The following is a 26,629-nucleotide window of genomic DNA, read 5'->3' on the forward strand; positions in this document are numbered from 1 at the left end:
CCTGCACTCCGTAGGGATGCTCAGATGCTGAAATTCACAGTATTCAGGAGCCAGGCTGCTAAATGCAGAGATTTCGGATCCGGATGCAGAACTTCCCCCTGGAACATTGTCAGCAGAGATGGTATCGGCTGCAGGCAAATCGGTCGCTCCTCTTGACAGTAGAAGAAGCTCCGCAAACCAATGCTGTCTGGGCCACCACGGAGCTATCAGGATTAACCTGCATGGTTCTTTCTTGATCTTCATAAGAACCTGCGGCAGGAGGGGAATTGGAGGAAAGGCGTAGGGAAAGATGCCTGACCATGCCATCAAAAACGCATTCCCCCAAGATCCCCGTTGGGGAAGCCAGCTTGCGAAGAACCGGCATTTTCTGTTCTCCCTTGTCGCAAACAGATCTACTGTTGGAGTTCCCCATCTCTGGAAGATGTTGTGTAAAATCCCGTTGTCGATTTCCCAACCGTGACAGACAGACTTTAGTCTGCTTAGAGTATCCGCTTTGGTGTTCTGGTCCCCTGGAAGATGTTCCGCTGTAATGGATATTCCGTGTCGTAGAGCCCATTCCCATATCCACTGGGCTTCCCGAGACAGGGAGAGAGATCTTGTTCCTCCCTGTTTGTTCAAGTAGTGCATTGCTGTTGTGTTGTCTGTTCTTACCAACATGGCTGCACCTTGAATCCTTGGCAGGAACGCCAACAATGCTAAGCGGACAGCTCTGAGCTCCAAAAGGTTGATATGCAATTGTTGTTCGTCCGCTTTCCAACGTCCGCTGACCTGCAGATCCTGAAGGAATGCTCCCCATCCTTATAAGGACGCATCTGTCGTAATCACCCAAGGAGCTGGCTGAGTCAGAAAAGAAAGACCCTGCGAGATGTTTTGTTTTCGGGTCCACCATGTCGCCGCGTGGATCATGATCGGCGTCACTCTGATTATATCCTCGAAGGATCCTGTCGCTTGATGCCACTGAAGATCCAACTGCTCTTGTAACGGACGCATCCGTAGCCTGCAGCACGGTACGAGGGGAATGCAAGATGACATTTTTCCCAGCAATGACTGGTACTTGCGTACTGAAAGAGACCTTCTTTTTATAAACGCCTGGGATAGAGATATTATTCCCTGCTGTCTCTCCTCGGAGGGGAACGCTCGGTTTACCTCCGTATCCAGAATTGCTCCCAAGAAAGTGATAGTTCTTGACGGTTGCAGAGTTGACTTCTCCTCGTTTAGAGTGAGGCCTAATCTGGCAAATAGTTCTATGCAAGCCTCCGTTGACAACCGGGCTGACGCTGCCGATGGAGCCTTGACTAGCCAGTCGTCGAGGTAAGGAAACACTTGGAGTTTCTGTCTCCTTAGAACCACTGCCACTGGAGCCAGGCATTTTGTAAAAATCCTCGGGCCGATTTTAGACCAAAAGGGAGCACCTTGAATTGGTAATGATCCTCGGCCACCACGAACCGAAGGTACTGCCTGTGTGAAGGATGGATTGGGATATGGAAATACGCATCCCGTAAGTCCAGTTTGGTCATATAATCCCCTGGGTTTAACAGCAGCAGAATATCCTGGAGGGAGATCATTCTGAAGGTTTGATCCTTGAGGTAAGTATTTAGGGATCTGAGATCCAAGATGGGGCGCCATTGAAGAATGTTTTTCTTGATCAGAAAAAACCGAGAATAAAATCCCCTTCCTTTCTGGGAATTCGGTACCGGTTCTGTTGCTCCCTTTCGGAGCATTGTCCGAACTTCTTGACGCATCTGGTGTAAATACTTGACCTCTTGAGATCTTGGTGGTGAGCAAGGGGGGATTTCCAGAAACTCTAAAGTGTGACCGAATTGTATTATTTGGAGGACCCATTGGTCCGTCGTTATCTGCTGCCAATTTTGATGATGATAGGAAATTCTTCTGCCCAGGGGAATATGCGACATATGAGGAGTAAGTGTCACTAAGATGTCATTGTCTTCGGGTGGTGTCTTTCCCTTGGCGACCTCCTCGACCTCTAGGAGTAGATTTTGTGAAACCTCCTGTCTGTCTCTGTGAATATTGTTGACGATACGGTTGGGATGATGTGGAGTAGGAAGAATAGCGGCCTTGTTGATAACCTCCTCTATAAGAAGGTTGGCCCCTACCTCGTGAGCCACGAAAAGGAACTTTTCTATACTGCAATGTTCCAAGAGATTTCGCTGTTTCCGTATCCTTCTTGATACTCTGTAAGGCCTCATCTACATGTTTTCCGAACAGATCTTCCCCATTGAACGGAAGATCCAAGATCTTATTCTGGACTTCAGGCCTAAAAGATGTTGCTCTTAACCATCCTTGTCTGCGTAAAACAGCCGCTCCTCCCAGAGATCTGAAGGCCGTGGTCGCAATGTCCATTGCACAATCTATGACTTCAGCCGAAGTCCTTTCACCTTCCTGGAGGATCTTTCTGGCCTCTTGTCTGTCCGCTTCAGGTATGCTATCAATGTATGGCGATAGGTAACACCACATCTGCCTATCATACCTGCCCAGGATGGCTAGGGCATTTGCTGCCCTGACCAGAAGAGCAGACATGGACGAAAACCTTTTCCCTGCATTATCCAAGCGCCTGCCCTCTCTGTCCGGTGGCGTCGAAATTGGAGCAGACGGATTCCTCGATTTCTGCTGCGCCCTTCAGTTATAACCGAGTCCGGTTTGGGGTGACCTAATAAACAAGCCGGAGCATCGGAAGGCGCTTTGTATTTTTTGTCCAGTCTAGCCAGCACTGGAGTAACCGTTGCCGGCGTCTCCATATCTTTGAGCCCTTCCTCCCAAAGATGACTCAGAATTGGAAGAGATCTAACCTACTTGCGAAATGGTTCTTTGAAATCATATAAAAAGCATTCTGCTTTTTCTGATGACATATTGAGCGCAAATCTCTGCGCGGCTCTTTCCATCAGATTATGGAACCCTCCAATGTCCTCCGGAGGGGAATCCACAGGTCTCGGTGACAGAGATGAAGGGGACGGAATCAAATACTCATCCCATTCCTTACTAGGATCTATTATCTCCCCTTCCTCCTGCTCTTCATCCTCAGATGTGTCCAGAACCGGCTGTGGCAAAGGTGATATTGGCCGCGGAACTGGTACCTCCTGCCTTCGCACTGGTGTACATGGAACAGAGTGCGTCGGAGCCACTGGCATCCTTTGGGCAAAGTATGCCTCTTCTTGTAATCCTCCTACATGAACTGCAAATCCGTCAGAAGAGTAGCAGGAACACTCACCATCTCTTCCTGATCATGTTGTCGGGGGCGGTCCTGATAACCCCCATACTCATCTTCCCAGTCATCCTCCTGACATTTAACATGTAACTGAGAAGGGCTACTTGCATAGCCAAACGGACACTCATTATCATCGTCCTGCGAATCCTCCTCCTCCAATAAATGGGATGGAACCAGAGGTGTTACCTTACTAGGAGACGTAATATCCGGGGTAATTCTCCTTTTCCTGGCAAAATCCCGCTTTTCTGGGGTTTTTTCCCTCGTCGACGAGCCCGTCGACGAGATTGCCATTGTAACCGCCGACGACACCGTCGTCGATGCCGTCGTCGACGCTGTAGACATCGTCGTCGATGCAGTTGTCACCGTGGTCGACGGTGCCGTCGACGATGTAGTTGTGGTCGTCGTCATTGTCGTCGACGTCGACGCTCTCGTCGTCGACGCTGCCGTCGACGATGCCATCGTCGACGAGAGTATAGGTTTAATAATGACTTTTACTTCACTCTTCTTCGTCGACGACGCTACTTTCTTCGTCGACGATCCCGTCGACGATGTAGATTTTTCTAATTTCTCCTCAGGTGAAGTAGACGCTGGCTGTTTCAGCATATGTTTAATTTCAAGGGGTGATTTTGAAGGCTCAGAATTTGTTTTCTTTGACTGTTTCACCCCTGAAGCATGACCCTTGCTCTCCTTTTCTTTAGATTTAGGAGATTTTGAGGGACTGCGCTCTGAAGACACAGAAGTGGTCTTTTTAAGAGCCTTCTCAGGTTTCTCCCCTGAGGTAAGAGCCTGAGGAGATCTGCCTCTCTTCTGAGATCTCCGTGAAACAGTTGACGCCTCATCACTGTCACTAGACACGACGTCCTTCCTGGTTTTAAGTTTCTGGAGCCAAATTAACAGTCTGCCTTCACGATCCCTTCGAGTCTTATTAGAAAAGGTGCGACATACCTTACACTCCTTCGCCTGGTGGTGTGGGTAAAGGCAGTATATACAGTCCTTATGAGGATCATCAGTATATAACCTCTTCTTTGAACAGGTGGCACAGGCCCTAAACAAGCCTTTCTTTTCTTTATCAGCCATTCTCCAAGATGAAGTAGAAAGTTCAGGTGAAAAAATCTCCTTAATCTAATAGCAACTGTAGAATTTGAGCAGAGCTCAAAGGAGACTCCCTAGCACAACGTGCGGTAGAAAATCTGAGGGCAGAAGGTTCTCTCAAGAGTGTTCTAGAGGGTGAGAGGCTCTGATTGGTTCAGGGACAAGTTTAGTCCTTTTTTACATAACGAAGGTTATGGGTTGCAAAGGAAAATGGGCCTAGGCCTTTTTTCAGTTTGCTATGATACTAAGCAATGCTTTTTTATGTACCGGAGACTCCCGTCTCGACGACTGGGATTGATTCAGGCATGTGAATCTATGAAAGGGTCCAATACTGGAGTAAGTCTCTGCTCCGCAAACTCCAGCCCATAAAGAACACTGCAACCAGGCTCGTCCTCGGCATCCCTCAACATGAACACATCACCATGCACCTGCGTGGCTCCACGTCAAGAAAAGAGTAACTTTCAAGATACTCACCCACGCCTACAAATGCCTCCACAACACCGGACATCAATATCTCAAAGAAAGAATCTCCTTCCACATACCCAAGAGGAACCTCCGATTCGCTGACCTCACCCACACCGAACCCCCATGCATCTGAAGAGCTAGAACAGGTGGAAGAACCTTCTCCTACATCGCGGCCAAGACCTGGAATGAGCAGCTGGTCAACATCAGACGCGCCCCCCACCATACACATCTTCATGAAGACCCTCAAGACCTGGCTCTTCGACTGATCAGAGCTGCTCTCCCCTTCTCCCAGCACCTTGAGACCCTCACGGTGAGTAGCGTGCTTAAAACCTCCCTGATTGATTGGTTGATTGATTGAAGCATACTGCATTTACCAGAATGCCATAGGGTAAAATGTGCTGGGATGACAGGCAGTTTGCTCCCTCTACCCTGGTGTTTAAAAGTCTCCTTTGAGTCAAAGAGCTGATGAGATCACCCGGGATGTACCTGTGGGCCTGTGCAGTGGTACTGTGGCCTGTGAAGACTTGGCCGCAGCATTTCAGCAACCCCAGAACTTTTCTCTGCTCTCTACTAGTTTTGCTCTCAACTGATGAAAGCCTAAACCCAGTAAGGTGCATTTAGAGAGAACAGCACTACCGGCACCAACTTTGGTGAAAAACTACAGCAACTTGGAAGTAAGCATACTGCATAAGGCGGAGGACTTGCAATCATCTATAAATCTATTTATCAATGCTACTGTACTCCGGACCCTATCCCAGACTGCGAAAGCATGTCCTTCTCCCTTAAGCTCTCCCCTAATGACAGCTTTACAGGAACACTTGTCTATCGCCCTCCAGGCCCTCTGAAACAATTTCACATTACACTACCATCTTTTGCGGCAGAATTAGTTTTGTCCCCCTCCAATTTTACCTTGTTGGGCGACTTTAATATCCATTTTGACAACAGTGTAGATAGTACTGCAAATGATCTTACTCCAAACTTGGCCGCAGTGCAATTAGAGCAATTGGTCCGAACCTCTACTCACAACAAAGGACATTTGCTGGACCCTGTATTTAGCAACTGTGATAACCTCAGGGTAGGCCCCATCACCCCTCTCCCATGAACTGATCACTTTCTTATCTCTCTCACCTGGTCCATACACAAACCTATATCCTGCACTCCCCTCCCACGCAATATGAGAAACTGGTCCAGGCTCCCATTAGAACAGTGGACTAGGTCCCTGGCAGCCTCAAAACCCTCATTTTCTCAGAACCTCTCAGCAGACAGCAGGGAATTTGATAATTGGATCCGGAAATCCATTGACTCCATACTTCCCATTCGCAAAGTCACCCTAAAGAGACCCCGGGAAACAGCCCCGTGGTACTCAGATGAACTGAGGGGGAAAAAACGACTCTGCAGGCAACTTGAGAGGAAGTGGAGTCTGGGGTTTGCCACCACAGATAAAGTCAAGTATAGGGAAGCCATCAAAGCCTATAAAGCTGAAATAAAAACGGCACAATCCTCTTACTTTTCCGGCAAAATTATGAAGGCTAGATCCAAACCAAGAGAGATTTACCAAATAGTTAAAAGCCTCATCAAGCTCCCCCCTCCTGTAGTCCCAAATGACGACCCCACTACACGCTGTAATGACCTAGCGGAATTTTTTTATCAGAAAATAAACAAAATTTATGGAACATTTACAGTCTCAACCCCGGAATCTTCCAGGGTTGAACCTCAGCCCTCCGCTAGGGAGGAGGGTCGCATACAAACTGCTTTAGATCATTTTCCCCTATTGGACATAGAGTCACTAGAATCCATGACACAACAGGTGAAGTCAGGCTCTCCAAATGATCCAGCCCCACCCCGCACTATGACCACTGCCAGCAAAGTTATTCTCCCTACCCTCTTGGAGTTGCTGAATAACTCCTTGACAAAAGGAAGTGTGCCACCATCTTGGAAGCAAGCTATGGTGAGAGGACTTTTGAAAAAGCCCAATCTAGACCCCAACAATTATAATAACTATCGGCCCATTTCCCTTCTGCCCTGGGTGAGCAAGATTCTTGAAAGACACGTTAACCTCCATCTCACGGGGTTCCTCGAATCTAACAACCTACTTGATGCCTCACAGACAGGGTTCCACCCCAAACATGGGACGGAAACAGCTTTGTTAGCTGTGATAGAAGAAACTAGGCAGATCTTGGATCGAGGGGGGTCAGTGGCAGTCATCCTCCTCGATCTGAGCGCTGCGTTTGACACAGTATGTCATAAAACTCTGCTGGGCCGATTATGCGACCTAGGAGTATCGGGAGATGCTCTGGCCTGGCTAGGATCCTTTCCGAGCGAAAGGACCTTCCAAGTCTTTGACGGAGATGCTATCTCCACAAGTAAGCCTTTGGATTGTGGGGTGCCGCAGGGCTCATCGCTGAGCCTCACACTGTTTAACGTGTATATGAGGCCGCTGGCTGAGATCATCCGTCCTTATGGCATTAAGATCGTCACTTACGCGAATGATACTCAGCTAGTGGTCTCCCTTGCACAGAAAAACAAAGACTGAGCTCATGGTGCTTGGCCCTCCAGCTTTGTCCACCATTGATCGCCTATGGCCCACTACCTTAGGCTCACCCCCAAGTCCGAAAGATAACATCAAAAGCTTGGGGGTTTGGCTTGACAAGTCCTTAACCCTTAACACCCAAGCTACAAAAACATCTGCAACCTGTTTCGGGATTATTAGGACCCTGAGAAAAATCCTGCCATTCTTGCCTTTTGAAGCCAAACAAATTGTTATTCAAGGCCTTATTCAATCCCGACTCGATTTCAATAACGCCCTCTATCTAGGGGCGCCGGAATATGTGCTGCAAAAACTCCAGAGGATCCAGAACTGCGCAGCACGTACGCTGTTGCAGATTGCACGCAGAGTATCAGCGGTGCCCGGGCTGAGGACTTTACACTGGCTCCCTTTTAGGGAGCGAGTAAAATCTAAAGCCATGTGCATATCCCACCAAGCCTACTGGAGAACTGGCCCAAAAATCAATCATTCCCTGCTCTCCCCCTATTTCCCCGGTAAACAACTCCGATCCACTCACGCATTTCTAGCAGCAACGCCCCGGTTCAAGAGGTCAAGAGCAGGAGGAAGGTCTTTCACGCTTAATGCTGCAAAGACGTGGAATTCTCTTCACCCACATCTTAGATCGAACCCGAATCTGTCATCCTTTCGAAAGGAGCTTAAAACATTCTTATTTAACAACTGCTAACTCCTTACTGCTCTCCTCATAAGCACTATCCTCTCTATTAGCGCCTGGACGCCTTAGGGCAGCAGCCGCGCTTTAGAAAACCCCTTTTCTTTCATTCATTCATTCATTAACCAGAATGCAATGGGGTGAACCGTGCTGGGATAAGAAGTAGTGTGCTCTCTCCCAACTTGTGGGATAGAGTGAAGTGGGGTAGAGTAGAGTGGCACCCAGTAAAGTGGCGTAGAGTGCAGAGGTGCAGAGTAATGTGCATTGGTGTAGAGCGCAGTGGAGTAGGATACAGTGATGAGGAGTGGAATAGAACACAGTGACTTGGAGTGACATAAAGGACAGTGGCATAGAATATAGTGGAGTAGAATACAGTGGCATATACTAGAGTGTGCAGAGTGAATTGGAGTAGAGTGAAGCGGGGTTTAGTGAAGTGGGGGTAGATTAGAGTGGCATAGAGTACAGTGACATGCAAAAGAGTGGCGTAGAATGAAATGGGGTAGAGTATAGTACCCTGGGGTACAGTGCTGTGGCATAGAACAGAGTGGTTCAGAGTAGAGTCGCATAGAATGGAGTAGAGTACAGTAGCTTTGAGTGTCGTACAGTAGAGTGGCATAGAGTACAGTGGCATAGACTGCAATGGCGTAGAGTGCAATGGCATACTGCAGTGGTGTACATTCCAGTGGTGTACAGTCCAGTGGCTCACAGTGCAGTGACATACAGTGTAGTGGCTGAGGGCACTGTTGTTCACAGTGCAGTTGCATAGAATGCAGTGACGTAGAGTGCAGTGGCGTTGACTGCAGTGGTTTAGAGTGCAGTTGCGTGCACTGTGGTGGCGTAGACTCCAGTGGCATACTGTACAGTTTTTATTTTTATAGTTACCGCTGTTCAACCTGGATAGTTTTGAGGTGGTACCTTTCTGCACATAAACAATTTAAAAAATCCAGAGGCTTTTTCCTCCTTCTATACTTGGAAAGAGGAAAGAAGGAGGAGAAATAAACATAGACTGACGACGTTCAACAGACGCCACCACCACCGAGCCACTGCTTGCACCGTGACCTGTTGGCACCGCACTCTGCACTGCCGTGTTTCACTTCGCCACACTGGTCTCACCGATGCCAACACTGCCTTCTGACTTTGACAATTGTGACCACATCGTGGCTTGGGGGCACTGCTCTTAAGTCTAATTGAAACACCGCCCGTCCCACACCGCAGTCCAGACCGACCATCACCAGTTCCCTACAACTGGCTCTTTTGCCTGCACCGTGTCTGTCAGCACTGCAACGAGCAACGCATCACTCCGCACCACAGCCCTGGTCTCACAGACGCCCCTGGACCACCGTCACCAAGCCGCTGCATGCACCGCATGCTGCACCACTACGCTTCACATTGCGACTACGACAGTTGCCATGACCGGCCCGCACCAACGTGTCGGCCGCAGTACAAGGGACTGTTTACGAGTCTGCCGACACCCCCGACCAATGCGGTCAAACAGAACAGTTGGATTCTGTTCTTTTCAGTGTCACGGTAGCCCTCAGACGGAGCTACCAACTCGGAATAACTGTGTTTTTGAGATGTTTCTACGAAGTACATATTTTTAAGTACTGTATGTCGGACTCTTATCGTTTTGGTCTTGTTTTGGATATATAAAGATATTGGATATTTTTCTAAACTGGTGTGGTGTCCTTTTGTACTGTCTTCAATATATTATTGTTGGTTATGTGCAATTTTTTTACACACTGCCTCTGAGATGAGCCTGACTGCTACCAAGAGAGTGAATAGGGGTTATTTTAGGAGTGTAACTCCCTTACCCTGACGAGGAAGAAGGGTCCCTACTTGGACAAAGGCACCTACCTCTGCCAACTAGAGGCTCCCATTTCTAACAATGAGTGTCGGAGTGTGTCTGTGACTGAGTGCATAAGTCTCCCAGTGGGTATATCACTGGCAGTGTGAATGTCTGAGTGGTTCTGTAAGCGGGTGCGTGGGTCTCTGAGTGTGACTGTGAGTGGGTACATGAGTCTGAGTGTATAACTGACTGGGTGCATAAGTCTCTGAGTGGGTCTATGAGTGGATGTGTGAGTAACTGTATGGGTGTGTATAGTGTCTGAGTGGGTCTGTGATTGGATCTATGAGTGTCTGAGTGGATTTGTGAGTGGGTATATGAGGGTCTCAATGTGTCTGTGAATGAGACTATAAGTCTCTGAGTGGGTGAGTGAATGGGTGCATGCATGAGTGTCTAAGTGGATCTGTGACTGGTAGGGTGAGTGTCTGGGTGGGTCTGTGAGTAGATGCATGAGCCTTGAGTGGGTGAGTGAGTGTGTGTGTATATCTGAATGAGTTTGTGAGTGGGTGTGTGAGTTTCTGATTGTATGAGTGACTGAGTTGATAAGTCTCTGAGAAGGTCTGTGACAGAGTGTGGAAGTGACTATATGAGTGTGTAAGTGGGTGTATGAGTGTCTGAGTGAATCTGTAAGTGGGTGTATGAGTGTCTGGAGTTAGAAGATCTAAGTGATCTACTAGGTGTGTACCATCTGAATTTCTGGTTAAATTCTTGTGGTCCTTGCTTGTGCAGTGCTATGTACACGATGCAGAGAGCTTTGAATTGCATCCTCTCCTTCACCGGTAGCCAGTGTAGTTGTTTCATTGTTTTCCTAACTGCTACGTACTTAGGGGTTCGGAAGAGAACTCTGAAGGCAGCGTTTTGCAGTACCTGACGTTTCCTAAGGTTTCGGGCCCGCAGGTTAAGGTATAGGCCCATTACAGTAATCTAATCTTGTCAATTTCAAAGCTGATATGACCAGTAGTTGAGAATTTACTGGGATGAAAGGCAGGATCTTTCTAATTTTCATCAGAATAAAAAAAAAGTGGAAGATGTCAGGGCATCGATATTTGGACAGGGCATGTTGTAAGCGTCCTTTCAAAATACTAAAGTATCAATCTTTTGCTACCTAAATGCGGTCGCAAATCATGAACAAATGACTCATCTCTGAGGTGGGGTGGTTGGCCATTTGCCGAAGGGGTCCCTTTACCTTTCTGTATGATGAAAACTTTCGGCTCGATTCACAAAGGCAAACTTACACTTTTATGTAACTTTACTATTGTTTTGCAATTCATGAATTCCCAGTTAAATTTAAGTTTACAACTGCAGGGACTCCGCAGTTGGAGCGGAGAGCGCCACACAAAAAGATATTATTGTGTGGAGTTCTCCACCCTGAAAGCACAGACTCCACAGTTATAAACTTATTATAAACTCGAGTTTGTGAATAGAAAACAAATTGTGAACTTACACAAAATTTTACTTTTGTGAATCAAGCCCTTTCTTTAGGTCTCGTCTACGCAGCTTGCATGCCGTCGCTCTGCTCATTTTCAAGCACTGCACTCGTGCTTGTGGTGGCAACCACCTTGCGGGAGCGAGCAGCGGCGCGCCACAAGCACGAGTGCAGTGCTTGAAAATGAGCAGACTGCTCTCCCAAGCATGCGCGTGTGCGCACCACTCGCGGGCTCACCTTCTGCTCCCTACCTCATCTCCCTCTCTCTCCTCGCCCACACGTCCCAGCCACTCACTCGCTCTGCCCTCTTCGTCACCTTTTTGCTCGTATTTCTTGCTACTTTCGTCATCAAGGCGCACTAGACTTTGGTAAACCACGGCTGAGCTGAGCTGTACTTGTTGAGCTGAACCTTTAATCATATTCTCATCAGCACAAGACCCGGATCCGGCACCGTCCACGAAGCGGCAAGCAGGTGGGTGTGAGTTGTTGGTTTTCCAGGGGTTGTTTGGTGTTGTCCCACCCCAAAGTATATTCTGAATGAGCCATTTATAGAGATCGCACCATGACAACGTATAAGTGTTTCCTCACTTAACCAGAGATTTCCCCAGGCACTGCTCTGGTCCATTAATGAGGGTTAACAGCTTCCTAAGGCGATGCTTTCTCCCCGATCGCTGACCGTAGTCATCACAACGTTTCCTCTCAGTATCGCAGTTCTGATCCAAGATCAAGGAAGCAGATTTCTCTGGCACATCAGGCAGTCCTTTGGCCACTGGTAGCAGGCCTCACCGATAGCAAAGGTAAGGGTGCTTGATCCTTTACTCTCAGCGGCTAACCGTTGTACAGGACGCTTCATCCCATAAATACCTGGGCAGATCTCCGCACACAAAGCTTCGTAAAGAGGATCATCCACTTAACACAACACCGCTCTGGCTGCAAACCCCAGACCGCTCTCCTGATCTACTGTCCTGACAGGGATCGACCTTATCCCTGGTGGGCTTTGCAGGGTTTGGATAATCCTTCGAAAGACCATTATGAGGGAGTCCTTTACTCTGGCTGGCCGCAGCTGCCTCACAAGCTAATATGGCAGGGATGTTCCATTGCCACCTGCATGATCCCTGTCCTCTGCTTTGGACCAAACAGGCCATTCAGGCATATCCCGGTGGGGTGCACACGGAGGTTGGTGCAGGCTCCCATGATCCAGCCCTGGAAGTAACCACATCACTTTTGATAGACTCAATGGGGACATGCACTACGATGGGCAATATCATTTGCCACAGAATGTTAAACTAATGCCAGTCTCCTTGGCATTAAATTCTGGTGGACCAATTAACTAATGAGGTGCCTTTTTTCAGACAGACACAACCCCTTCCATTACACAAAGATGCACCTGCTTTGTATTTGTTTTCTCCACCTGCCGCACACTTTCTTTATGGGTTTATAGATAATTTTTTGCTTTGGTGAAAAATTGCTCTAGGATAATGTGGCCAGCCTCAAATTAATGGAATATATCTTAAACTCAGCTTCAGCACTACCAGTAATTTCCATACATTTTAACGAATGCATTTAACAAATTGTGCTCAAACATAGGCTGTTTGGGCGCATTTTTTTCCTTCAAGTTTTTCGAGACAGAATCTTCCCCAGGGCTGGTTTCAAAATGTTTGCCAGGGCTTATTCTGGTATTCAATCCAGCGCTGCTCAATTAAGCCATGTCTTTATCAGCGATGACGACCTCTTTTATCACGGCTCTAGTGCCTATACTAGAAAAGCATTGGCGTAGCCAATAGGTCTCACCTTTGGGACCTTATAAGTGTTTAGTTCTCCAGCACAATATCCTTGGTGCAACAACATCAAGGGTTGCATGGATAAACACTTATAAGGTTCCAAAGGCAAGACCTATTGGCTATGCCAATGCTTGTTTTTAAATGCATCAGAAAAAAGTATACTTTATTGAAGGCTATCACAGACATGGTGGTCTGCTGAGCTCTCAGGCCAACATCCCTGTGAGGGCCACCAATCACAGTAAGTAGCAATGTGTGGCCTAACTCATGAATATTAAGGCAGAGGTGCAGGTGATGTGACCTCTTAGTACACAGGCTGTTTCATAAGATTCCGTTCTGGTCCCAAGTTGCTGCCGGTGCTTTGGATTAGCAGGCCGGGCCCCGCGTGCTGTTGAAGATGCTCCGGAGTAGTGTTGACAAGTTTGGTGGAGATGGGGGAATGGTGCTGTAAATGTTGTAAATGTAAATGTTGTAGACTTGTAAAGCGCACAGCTACCCCAGCAACGGGGCGTCCCGGCGCTGTAGACCGCTGGGGAACCCGTCCTGGCTATTCCTGTGAGATGGTCCCTTTCTGGGTATCTCCAAGGTGAAACCAGGCATCCCCGGCGTCTGTGGGGGGCCGTTGTAGAGATGAGGCAAGCTTAATGCCCAGAGTTGCCGAGTGTGTTCCTGGTTAGAGTAGGTACCGAGGCGAGAATTATCAAGTCCGTTTTGACCCTGGTCCACGACCCTGCCGCGTCGGGAATTAAACCCTGGTCCATGGCCGATTCTCTGCTTACGGGTCTGCCGCCTCTACCTAGTGAGCCACACTGTTGCAGTTTGGCCATATACAACCTGCTACTATTTTTTTTCCCTTTGCTTTCCAAGTTGGGATTCTGTGTCAGAATCCAAAAAAGGCTGCCCTATCCCTTTAATGTTGTTCTAGCGATGAAGCGGAGAGGAGTTGGCCTAACAGCTAGGGTGCCCTATAGAAATGGGGGTCTCTAGTTGGCAATGAGCGCGCCAATGACCAAATAGGGACCCTTGCTTCTAAGTCAGAGTAAGGGGGCTACACCCTGCTCAACCCTGTGGTAACGTAGCACAAGCAGACAGGCTTATCTCAGAGGCAGTGTGTGAAGCATTTATGACCATACACAGTAACGCAGTGGAAACACTACAAACGGACACCACACAGGAATTATAAAAATAAGGGTTTATATATAGGCTTAGCACAAGAACCAAAACGACAAAAATCCACAATACAAGTAAATAGGAATATTCTCAAAATGCTGCAAAGTCACTCAAAACTAGTTCCGCTCAAGGCAGGGGTCTATGCAACCCGATATGCACAATGTACTTGAGTTTAAGGCGCCACAATGCACAACCTCGTGAAGAAGATGAAGTGATGAAATGCGGGCACTCAGCTGCCACAGCTCTCAGCTGCAGCTGCCCACACCACCATGCGACGGCGATGACTCTCAGGCGTGATGAAAAGGGCGGGCACTCAGAGGCGCAGCGCGGAGCTTCGGAATGCCGCTCCTGGCTGTAGCGGCCCACAGCGTGCGATTACGACGACTCTCGGACGGGGTGAAAGGCGGGCACTCAGCATCAACAGCTCCCAGCTGCAGCGGCCCCCACGGGTGATGACGATGATTCCTCGATGAGCAGTGGATACAGGCACTCAGCGGCACAACGCGGAGCTTCGGGATGTCACTCTCAGTGGCAGCGGCCCACAAGCAAGTGATAGCAATGAGTTATTGATACGAAGGGTATGCGGACACTCAGCAGCACATCGCAGAACTTCGGGATGTCGCTCTCAGTGGCGGTGGCCCACAACCGAGGGATAGCGATGGTTTCTTGATGCGAGGACAGGCAGGCGCTCAGCAGCAACAGCTCTCAGTTGCAGCGGCCCGCAAATGCGATCACGACGATTCTTAGCCTGCATTCTCTGGCAGTAACCCAGAAGCCCTGGGACACTCGACAGGAGCCTCACCTGCAAATAGAATTCCTCCCAACGGAATTCGGAAGGCTAGTGGGTGAAGTCTTGTGGTCCTGAGACTTCGGCAGAAGGCAAGCTCAATTTAAGCCCTTGGGTAATTGCTTCAGCAAGATTGATGAAAGCTCAAAGTCCTTTCACCTCTCTTCAAGTCCGATGGTAACCACTGCAGGCCAACCCCAGAAAACAGCACTCTGGCTCAGGGGCAGTACAAAACTCCTTCAGTTTCCCTGGTTACACGGACAGAGGTTCGTCTTGACATCCAGAAGTAATACAAATTGTACGGGTTTCAGCACAGATACTCATACCCAAAAGTCTTTGTTCTCAAAAGTCACATGTCACTGAAACCAGCCAGAACCAGTTCTGTGCAGTCCTGGAGCACTCTGTTTACAAAGCTGCAGCCTTCCTTTCAGAAAGAGGGGGTCTGCCATCAGACGCACAGTAGGAGGCGGAGCCAGCATTCACCTTGCAAGACACAGCCCTATTCAGGGCAAGGAGCTACCTCTCCCCATACTCCAATGCAGATCTCTCTATTCAACCCAGGTCTGACTCAGCCTGCCCTGTCCCTCCAAAACCAGACAGCCAATACACAACAGCAGAGCACACTGGAAGGCTTAGGCAAGAAAATACCTACTTTCTAAAAGTGATATTTTCAAATACAGAATATAAAAATGATCTTCACTAAGAGACGTACTTTAATATTCTGAGCTCAGGCATACTAAATTCGACTTCCCTTCATGTTCCTTGGGTCAGTTAGGAATATAGGATGTAATAATCAAACTGCCCATTCTGGCCAATGGGAACAGATAGCCTTGCAATAGTGAAAAACGAAATTGGGTGTAATTCACTATCAGGACATGCTACACATACCACGGCATGTCCTACCTTTCACATACAATGCACCCTGCCATAGGGGCAACTTACACGATGCCAAGGGAAGGTTTAGGGACTGGGAAGTGGGTTCACTTCGCAGTCAAGATGGCAGTTCTGGACTGCACACAGACTCTGCAATGGCAGGTCTGAGATACATTTTACAAGCTGCTTCTGTGGGTGGCGCAATCAGCGCTTCAGGCCCACCAGCAGCATTTGGTATACCAGCCCTGGGCACGCACGGTGCACTATACTAGGGACTAACAGGTCAATCAAATGAGCCAATTACGGGAATACCAATTCATACAGCCAATTTACAATAGGGAGCATTCGCGCTGTGGCACTGAAAGGCAGTGGCACAGCGCCCAGAGCATCTAACACCAGCAAACACAGAGGAGACAAAAGCGAAAGATGGAAGGGAGACCCACGCCAATGGTGCCAGGTCTAACAGTGCTCAACCTCGAATCTGGGGAAATGTGTTCGACTCTCGGTAATTACGCTGAACAGCCTGTGATTCTGGGAAAATCACTTAATCTCCCCGTGCCTAACAAAAAATTAATTAGTGTCCTCATGTAACATAACTGGTGCTATGTAAAGCGCTCCGATACCCGATTCGGATTCGGGTCAAGTTTAAAACTCTGAAAAAAAATAAAAAAATAAAAGGAATAAACTTATGCCATGAGCTGAAGCAGAAACATTTATTAATAAGATGACTATGCAGTGCCTAGAACAGAACTTTCCAAACCGTGTGTCCCGACACAGTACTGTGTCGCCTGCAAATGGTGGGTGTGTCGCGAAATTACACTGGTATTAACGGGCACTTAGCACATAACTGCTGCTAATTAAGAGGCATTCCTTTGAAAGCTTTGTTTTCACTATGCCTCATCTATTGCATAACGTCTCCCAGTAAATGGTCTTTTAAAGACCTGCGAAGCACTCTGGTGCAGCTGTGTGTGTGCCTGGGAAGCTGGGGTGAGGTGACAGAGGGTGACAGACAGAGGGAGATAGAGGGAGGAAGACAGAGGGAAGAAGAGGGACACAGAGGGAAAACGTGGAAGACAGAGAGAGAGGGAGACAGAGGGAAAACGTGGAAGACAGAGAGAGAGGGAGACCGAGGGAAAACGTGGAAGACAGAGAGAGAGGGAGACAGAGGGAGGGAGTCCAGGATAGACAGAGGGAGTGAGAGGGAGACAGAGGGAGGGAGACAGAGGGAGAGGGGGACAGAGGGAGAGGGAGGGAGAGGGAGAGGGAGACAGAGGGAGAGGGAGACAGAGGGAGAGGGAGACAGAGGGACGGAGAAGGAGAGAGGGGGACAGAGGGATGGAGACAGAGGGAGGGAGATAGATAGAGGGAGACAGAGGGAGAGAGAGGGAGGGAGAGGGAGGGAGAGACAGAGAGAGAGAGACAGAGAGAGAGAGACAGAGAGAGAGACACAGAGAGAGTGAGGGAGACTGAGGGAGACAGAGGGAGGGAGACGGCGACATACAGGGACAGATAGAGGCAGGGACAGACAGAGGCAGAGAGACAGAGACAGAGAGGGAGACAGACAGAGAGGGAGACAGAGAGAGAGAGGGAGGGAGAGAGGGACAGAGTCAGAGGGGCAGAGACAGAGGGACAGAGAGGGAGACAGAGGGCGACAGACAGAGGGAGGAGGGCAACAGAGGGAGGGAGGGAGACAGATAGAGGGAGGGAGGGAGACAGATAGAGGGAGGGAGGGAGACAGCAAGAGGGAGGGAGGGAGACAGACAGAGGGAGGGAGGGAGGGAGGGAGACAGATAGAGGGAAACAGAGGGAGGGAGTCCGGGTAGACAGAGGGAGGGAGAGGGAGACAGACAGAGGGAGGGAGAGGGAGACAGACAGAGGGAGACAGGCAGAGGGAGGGAGGGAGACAGAGGGAGGAGGGAGGGAGACAGAGGGAGGGAGAGACAGAGAGAGGGAGGGAGACGGCAACATACAGGGACAGACAGAGACAGGGACAGAGAGACAGAGAGGCAGAGAGAGAGACAGAGAGGGAGATGGAGAGAGACAGAGACAGAGGGAGACAGAGAGGGAGACAGAGGGCGACAGACAGAGAGAGAGGGAGACAGAGAGAGAGGGAGACAGAGAGCGAGGGAGACAGAGAGAGGGAGGGAGGGAGACAGACAGAGGGAGGGAGGGAGACAGACAGAGGGAGGGAGGGAGACAGACAGAGGGAGGGAGGGAGACAGACAGAGGGAGGGAGGGAGACAGACAGAGGGAGGGAGGGAGACAGACAGACAGAGGGAGGGAGGGAGACAGACAGACAGAGGGAGGGAGGGAGACAGACAGACAGAGGGAGGGAGGGAGACAGACAGACAGAGGGAGGGAGGGAGACAGACGGAGGGAGGGAGGGAGACAGACAGAGGGAGGGAGGGAGGGAGACAGAGGGAGGGAGGGAGGGAGACAGACAGAGGGAGGGAGACAGACAGAGGGAGGGAGGGAGGGAGACAGACAGAGGGAGGGAGGGAGGGAGACAGACAGAGGGAGGGAGGGAGGGAGACAGAGGGAGGGAGGGAGGGAGGGAGACAGACAGACAGAGGGAGGGAGACAGACAGACAGACAGACAGACAGAGGGAAGGAGGGAGACAGACAGACAGACAGAGGGAGGGAGGGAGGGAGACAGACAGAGGGAGGGAGACAGACAGAGGGAGGGAGACAGACAGAGGGAGGGAGACAGACAGACAGCGGGAGGGAGACAGACAGACAGAGGGAGGGAGACAGACAGACAGACAGAGGGAGGGAGACAGACAGACAGACAGAGGGAGGGAGACAGACAGACAGAGGGAGGGAGGGAGGGAGACAGACAGAGAGAGGGAGGGAGACAGACAGACAGAGAGAGGGAGGGAGACAGACAGACAGAGAGAGGGAGGGAGACAGACAGAGGGAGGGAGACAGACAGACAGAGGGAGGGAGGGAGACAGACAGAGGGAGAGAGAGGGAGGGAGACAGACAGAGGGAGACAGACAGAGGGAGACAGACAGAGGGAGACAGACAGAGGGAGACAGACAGACAGAGGGAGACAGACAGAGAGAGGGAGACAGACAGACAGAGGGAGACAGACAGACAGAGGGAGACAGACAGACAGAGGGAGACAGACAGACAGAGGGAGACAGACAGACAGAGGGAGACAGACAGACAGAGGGAGACAGACAGACAGAGGGAGACAGACAGACAGAGGGAGACAGACAGACAGAGGGAGACAGACAGACAGAGGGAGACAGACAGACCGAGGGAGACAGACAGACAGACAGACCGAGGGAGACAGACAGACAGACCGACCGAGGGAGACAGACAGACAGACCGACCGAGGGAGACAGACAGACCGAGGGAGACAGACAGACCGAGGGAGGCAGACAGAGGGAGACAGACAGAGGGAGACAGACAGAGGGAGACAGACAGAGGGAGACAGACAGAGGGAGACAGACAGAGGGAGACAGACAGACCGAGGGAGACAGACAGACCGAGGGAGACAGACAGACCGAGGGAGACAGACAGACCGAGGGAGACAGACAGACCGAGGGAGACAGACAGACCGAGGGAGACAGACAGACCGAGGGAGACAGACAGACCGAGGGAGACAGACAGAGGGAGACAGACAGACAGAGGGAAACAGACAGAGGGAGACAGACAGACAGAGGGAGGGGGACAGGGAGGTAGGAAGACAGAGGGAAACAGACAGAGGGAGGGGGACTGGGAGGTAGGAAGACAGAGAGAGAGACAGAGAGAGAGACAGAGAGAGAGACAGAGAGAGAGACAGAGAGAGAGACAGAGAGAGAGACAGAGAGAGAGACAGAGAGCGAGAGAGCGAGAGAGCGAGAGAGCGAGAGAGCGAGAGAGCGAGAGAGCGAGAGAGCGAGAGAGCGAGAGAGCGAGAGAGCGAGAGAGCGAGAGATGTGTGTATGCCGGGTCTGGTAGCACAGTGGACAAAGGCATCCGCTGCAGGGGCCTGTGTTCAACCTCATAGTCTCAAATTTGCTTGAAAATGCACCATTTGCCTACTTTTATTTCAAAATTTTCTTCTGGGGGAGAACCTCCCCGAACCCCTCTTAAGTGGTTCAGGCTCACTTGCTACGCTCGCTTGCTAAACTGCCTTACTGTGTCCCAAAATGACACATCTCCAAAAAGTGTGTCACCAACATGAAAAGTTTGGAAAGCTGTGGCCTAGAAGCTAATGTATGGCTTGTGAGCAGCACAGAAGGGGGTTGGTGACATGAAAGTCATGCCAACTTTAACGTATGACAAGCCATGGCGTCCTTAGTAGACCAGTTGCCCTGAGCGGTCACTTGGCAGCGTAAAGTTGTTTGTATCTTGGTACGTGTAGGGCCTTGCTTTTTGTAGAGACTTCGGAAGGTGACTTGCTTGGACTCCTGCGTAAGACCCTAGTCTAGAAACTTCTCCATTTTGGTATAAAAGTGTGTGCTGTGCTTGCCTGTTTGCCAATGCTTGTTATGTGGAAGCCTAATTAAAATAATAGCAATCAGCACATATGATATAGAAAATGTATTATAGAAGACAAGATAATACAAATACGTGCAGCACGGAGACAGTCAGCCTGTCGCAGAGTGTCCAACAAGGTGGAGTCTTCCAGAGCTAATTATTGGTGAAAACTACAAGTCACTATTCATGCCAAAAGTATGGGATTATGACACTTCTTAAGAAAATAAGCAAAGGGGACGGCTCCTGCCCATCAGTAGCCTCAGCAAGTTACACAAGTATAGAACACTAGGCCTATCAGAGGCAGCCAACGCTGTGTGACACCTGCCTGGGCTGAGGTGCCGTGACTCGTTGCTACCCACATGATCCTTTTGAGTGACATTTTAGGACTGTCTAATCTAATGCAACGACCAGTAAGAGTAATTTCTACAGAGGTGACTTTGCAACATCTGGTCTAGTGAAGTGCACGTAGACAGCGCTATTTCCACATATTGTGCGCCCAAGCTCTGGTGGCGAAGCTGGCATCATGTACTGTCTGAATGTGGTTCTTGAGCAAGCCTTGTGTTACAAAAGCAGCTGGACTTTGAGCCGTGGAAAGGAACACGCATTTGTCTGGTGGTTTTATGTCAACTTTGCGAGGGCCTGAAAAGAAAGACATTTGTATCAAAGATGGTTTCCAGAGTTCGACCTCTGCTCACGATCCGAGCTGGTTTTTAATAATTGCATTTTGCAGACCCACCCTAAATGCAAGGCGCTGCAGTTTAACAATAACCATTCTGAGTCCTCTCACCTCCCACTCGGTAAAGGTCGCTTCCCTCTCGCTTCTCCAGTTCTGAAGCGTCGCCAGCGCACCTTTCAGCTTCGGCAGGATGTTCTTAAGAGAAACCTCAAAATATAAACACATACAGTGTTACAAATGAATGATCCAATGAACATTCATCAATCATTAATTAATCATCGAAAATGTGATTGTTTCAATGACCAATGAAGCACACCCTGACACCTCCCAGGATATTACACAGCACCTGTCTAGAGTCCGCCCCAGAACCATGAGGGTCCAAGTGCCTCAGACATAACCATGCCACCTTCACCACAACCCCATGAACCTCTTCCTCCGAGCTACTTATTCACCCACAGACAGTCATTCACCCACAGACAGCCATTCACCCACAGACAGCCATTCACCCACAGACAGCCATTCACCCACAGACAGCCAATCACCCACAGACAGTCATATTCCCACAGACAGTCATTCACCCACAGACAGTCATTCACCCACAGACAGTCATTCACCCACAGACAGTCATTCACCCACAGACAGTCATTCACCCACAGACAGTCATTCACCCACTGACTCACCCACAAACAGTCATTCAACCACAGACAGCCATTCACCCACAGACAGCCATTCACCCACAGACAGCCATACTCCCACAGACAGCCATACTCCCACAGACAGCCATACTCCCACAGACAGCCATTCACCCACAGACAGCCATTCACCCACAGACAGCCATTCACCCACAGACAGCCATTCACCCACAGACAGCCATACTCCCACAGACAGCCATACTCCCACAGACAGCCATACTCCCACAGACACCCACAGACAGTCATATTCCCACAGACAGTCATATTCCCACAGACAGTCATATTCCCACAGACAGTCATATTCCCACAGACAGTCATTCACCCACTGACTCACCCACTGACAGTCATGCACCCACAGACAGTCATGCACCCACTGACTCACCCACAGCCATGCACCCACAGACAGTCATGCACCCCCAGACAGTCATGCACCCCCAGACAGTCATGCACCCACAGACAGCCATTCATTCACCCACAGACAGCCATTCATTCACCCACAGACAGCCATTCATTCACCCACAGACAGCCATTCATTCACCCACAGACAGCCATTCATTCACCCACAGACAGCCATTCATTCACCCACAGACAGCCATTCACCCACAGACAGCCATTCACCCACAGACAGCCATTCATTCACCCACAGACAGCCATTCATTCACCCACAGACAGCCATTCATTCACCCACAGACAGCCATTCATTCACCCACAGACAGCCATTCATTCACCCACAGACAGCCATTCATTCACCCACAGACAGCCATTCACCCACAGACAGCCATTCACCCACAGACAGCCATTCACCCACAGACAGTCATTCACCCACAGACAGTCATTCACCCACAGACAGCCATTCACCCACAGACATCCATTCACCCACAGACAGTCATACTCCCACAGCCATTCACCCACAGACAGTCATACTCCCACAGACAGTCATACTCCCACAGACAGTCATACTCCCACAGCCATTCACCCACTGACAGCCATTCACCCACTGACAGCCATCCACCCACTGACAGCCATCCACCCACTGACAGCCATCCACCCACTGACAGCCATCCACCCACTGCACTGACAGCCATCCACCCACTGCACTGACAGCCATCCACCCACTGACAGCCATTCACCCACTGACTCTCCCACAGACAGTCATACTCCCACAGACAGCCATACTCCCACAGACAGCCATACTCCCACAGACAGCCATACTCCCACAGACAGCCATACTCCCACAGACAGTCATTCGCCCACTGACTCACCCACTGACAGTCATACTCCCACAGACAGTCATACTCCCACAGACAGTCATACTCCCACAGACAGTCATACTCCCACCGACAGTCATACTCCCACCGACAGTCATACTCCCACCGACAGTCATACTCCCACCGACAGTCATACTCCCACTGACTCACCCACAGACAGTCATGCACCCACAGACAGTCATGCACCCACAGACAGTCATGCACCCACAGACAGTCATGCACCCACAGACAGTCATTCACCCACAGACAGTCATTCACCCACAGACAGTCATTCACCCACAGTCATTCACCCACTGACTCACCAACTGACAGTCATGCACCCACAGACAGTCATGCACCCACAGACAGTCATGCACCCACAGACAGTCATGCACCCACAGACAGTCATGCACCCACAGACAGTCATGCACCCACAGACAGTCATTCACCCCCAGACAGTCATGCACCCCCAGACAGTCATGCACCCCCAGACAGTCATGCACCCACAGACAGTCATTCACCCACAGACAGTCATTCACCCACAGGCAGTCATTCACCCACAGGCAGTCATTCACCCACAGGCAGTCATTCACCCACTGCACCACAGTAGACAAATGGTTAACTTGAAAACCATTCACCTGAAAGAAACCTACCACAAAACACACCTTGTGCTCTCAGGAGGCTCCTCGAGGGGCTCACTGTGCCAGGAGTGTGACCCCACACTGTGTCCTCTGTCCTTACACAGCATGACTTATTCTCACATTCACCAACTCATGCACAGAAACGTGCTAATTAACAAGAGGTGGTTTCACTTTTAAGAAGGCCGCTTGATTGGCTCTGTAGCGCCTGGTTTCACCGGTGTTGTTTATTGCTTGCTTTCCGGGCCCTGCAGGGCTGTCAAGCTTTGCGGCATTTCATTTACCTTTCATGTAAACTCTCGGCGCTTAGAAGAGTCTAGGGTCTGTCTACGGCTGCTATTCATCAGAATTTAGCTGCTCATTTAAATAAATATTAGTTGTGTTACAAAGTTACTAAGGTTTTTAATCTTTTCAAAGTTAAGCATGCCAAACATGTAAACGACAAAGCCCTGGATGAATCTCATACTAGGTTGAGAGTTCATGGTTACATCACACAACTAGGCGTGATTTATGATCTGTCTATTTGTTAATCGCTCTATTACCCGCAAGGGTATCCTGGCTCTGAGCAGGTGTGTGTGCCTGGCCCTGCCCAAGGCTGGTCAGTTCATCACCCACGAGAGTATCCTGGCTCTGAGCAGGTGTGTGTGCCTGGCCCTACCCAAGGCTGGTCAGTTCATCACCCAAGAGAGTATCCTGGCTCTGAGCAGGTGTGTGTGTCTGACGCTGCCCAAGGCTGGTCAGTTCATCACCCAAGAGAGTATCCTGGCTCTGAGCAGGTGTGTGTGCCTGGCCCTGCCCAAGGCTGGTCAGTTCATCACCCAAGAGAGTATCCTGGCTCTGAGCAGGTGTGTGTGCCTGGCCCTGCCCAAGGCTGGTCAGTTCATCACCCAAGAGAGTATCCTGGCTCTGAGCAGGTGTGTGTGCCTGGCCCTGCCCAAGGCTGGTCAGTTCATCACCCAAGAGAGTATCCTGGTGTTGAGCAGGTGCGTGTGCCTGGCGCTGCCCAAGGCTGGTCAGTTCATCACCCACGAGAGTATCCTGACTGAGCAGGTGCGTGTGCCTGGCGCTGCCCAAGGCTGGTCAGTTCATCACCCAGGAGAGTATCCTGGTGCTGAGCAGGTGTGTGTGCCTGGCCCTGCCCAAGGCTGGTCAGTTCATCACCCACGAGAGTATCCTGGCTCTGAGCAGGTGTGTGTGCCTGGCCCTGCCCAAGGCTGGTCAGTTCATCACTGTGAGAAGTTGGCCTGATATGTAGTGCTCACTATTCTAGTGATCACTGTGTATCATTCCAAACAACCCTTATTGATGATTGGTTGTAAGTCAACCTTATAGACCAGCTATCCTAGTAGCGTGGATACGAGCAGTCTTAGGCTAAACTCTAGAGGGCGTGTTAAGCCAGCTGTTTACCATCACATATACCCCTTGAACACCAAGTGAAAGGACACCACACAAGTTGTTATGAAAATAAAGGATATTTATTTATAACAAGACTACCCTGGCTCTTTATGAGTCAGGGAGCTAAGCACAATACAAAACTCTTAGCAAAATACTTCTGGTTGCACAATTTACACAAATGCCCGAGGGCACGAAACCATTACACTGCAAGTGGAAGGGGAGAAGTTAGAAAGTCTAAAGCTACTGATTCCGGAGTGATCCGATCAGTGGGACTAAACGAAAAAGGAACTGGACACTTGTAAAGCGAACCTGCGATGGAGCACCGAAATGCTCGAGTTACCTAGCCCAGAGGCTGCGGCGGTGGAAGGTTCGGCAAGATGTCGGAAGTCCTCGTTGTAGTCTCAGGAGTCTGAAAGAAGAGTTGCTGGCAGGCGACCAGTGTCGATGTTCAGCGAGATCCAAGCCTGGATCGGTGTTGAAGGAAACCTGAAAGCAGAGGGGACTCAGTTCTCAACCGCTAGCCAGCGATCGTGTGGGCACCAGGAGGGTACCGGCTGAAGTCACCTCGACCAGGTGAGTGGATGACGTCGGACTCGGCTGTTCCTCGGACCAGGAGGCGCGGCGGCGACCAGGATGGAGGGCGAGCTGTCCCACGAAGGTATCTGCTGTCGATGATGCTGGGCCCAGGAATGGGGCAGCGGATCTTGGCAGTGGCAAACCCACGCGGTGGAGTCAAGATGGCATCTGGAGTGGACCAGGAGGGTCCGTGGTACTCCTCTGTTGAAGGGGAGCAAGAGCCAGTCTGGAGCAACCAGACTAGTGATGAAACAATCGTGGTGCGTCGTGAAGAGGGCCACAAGCCGGTCGGCAAGTGGTCGAACAACGCGGTGAACAGCAAGGAGCGGAAGGGCCCCCACGCAGATCTCGTGGATGCTGGGGAGGCAGACTTCGGTGCTGGAGCTGCTCAAGGTTAGGGCTTCTCAAACCCTAGGTGCACTCACTCGAGGGTCCCTCGGTGGGCGTGCTAGATAAGCGTCGTGCAGGTTCTGAAGATGGCCGGTCCCGCAAGTCTCGTCACACCTACGGCTCTCAGCTGGGCTGATGAGGGAGGTAAAAGGTCAGAGATGGCAGGGAACTCGGGTCTCGTCGAGCTGGGCAGTCTTGATCCGTAGGAGAGACTTACAGCAAACCGCAAGCGCTTAGGTGGTGCCTGCTGGTGCAGGGTGGCTACTCCTTAGCCACAAGGGAGAGTCTTCAGAAATAGTCAAGAGTTCCTTTCGTGGAAAGTAGTTCAAGATTCCGAATTATCCAATTTGGGAAGGGGGCTCGCTCCTACCTTTATTCTAAGAAAAGGGGCTGGCCCGTGACTAGGTTCTACCTATGGGTGGAGCCAGGAGGGGGGTGGTTACACCCCTCTCCTTTGTCCGGCTTCGCCCCAGCTCAGGGGCTGGTGTGCCCCCGAAACTGGTTTGAGCCGGGCTATGCACAGTGAGCACCGGGGTGCCACTGGCAATCACCTTCCTTTCAGCCCTGCCTACCTGGGATACACAAACCCTGTCTGGGATGGTGCTAACACCGCCCTCGACAGGAAACCCTTTGTCCAAGCTCCCCCCGCTGGAAGGTCTCCCAGCAGCAGGAG

The 26,629-nt window shown here is 50.3% G+C and overlaps 1 protein-coding gene across 2 annotated transcripts in view; it reads right to left on the minus strand.

Annotated features, from left to right (window-relative positions):
- The window catches only part of LOC146839266 (E3 ubiquitin-protein ligase TRIM11-like), a 342,111-nt gene that overhangs the window by 267,916 nt on the left and 47,566 nt on the right, over positions 1–26,629 (minus strand). The window contains exon 2 of one of the 2 annotated variants that reach the window (XM_085651306.1): positions 21,130–21,225. The exons of the other annotated variant lie outside the window; for it this stretch is intronic. Coding sequence (XP_085507432.1) covers positions 21,130–21,225 — 96 coding nt within the window. The remainder of the gene's footprint in view (positions 1–21,129; positions 21,226–26,629) is intronic. 2 annotated transcript variants of the gene reach the window in all.

This window comes from Triturus cristatus, chromosome 4_1 (genome assembly GCF_964204655.1).
Source record: "Triturus cristatus chromosome 4_1, aTriCri1.1, whole genome shotgun sequence".
Classification (NCBI taxonomy): Eukaryota; Metazoa; Chordata; class Amphibia; order Caudata; family Salamandridae; genus Triturus; species Triturus cristatus.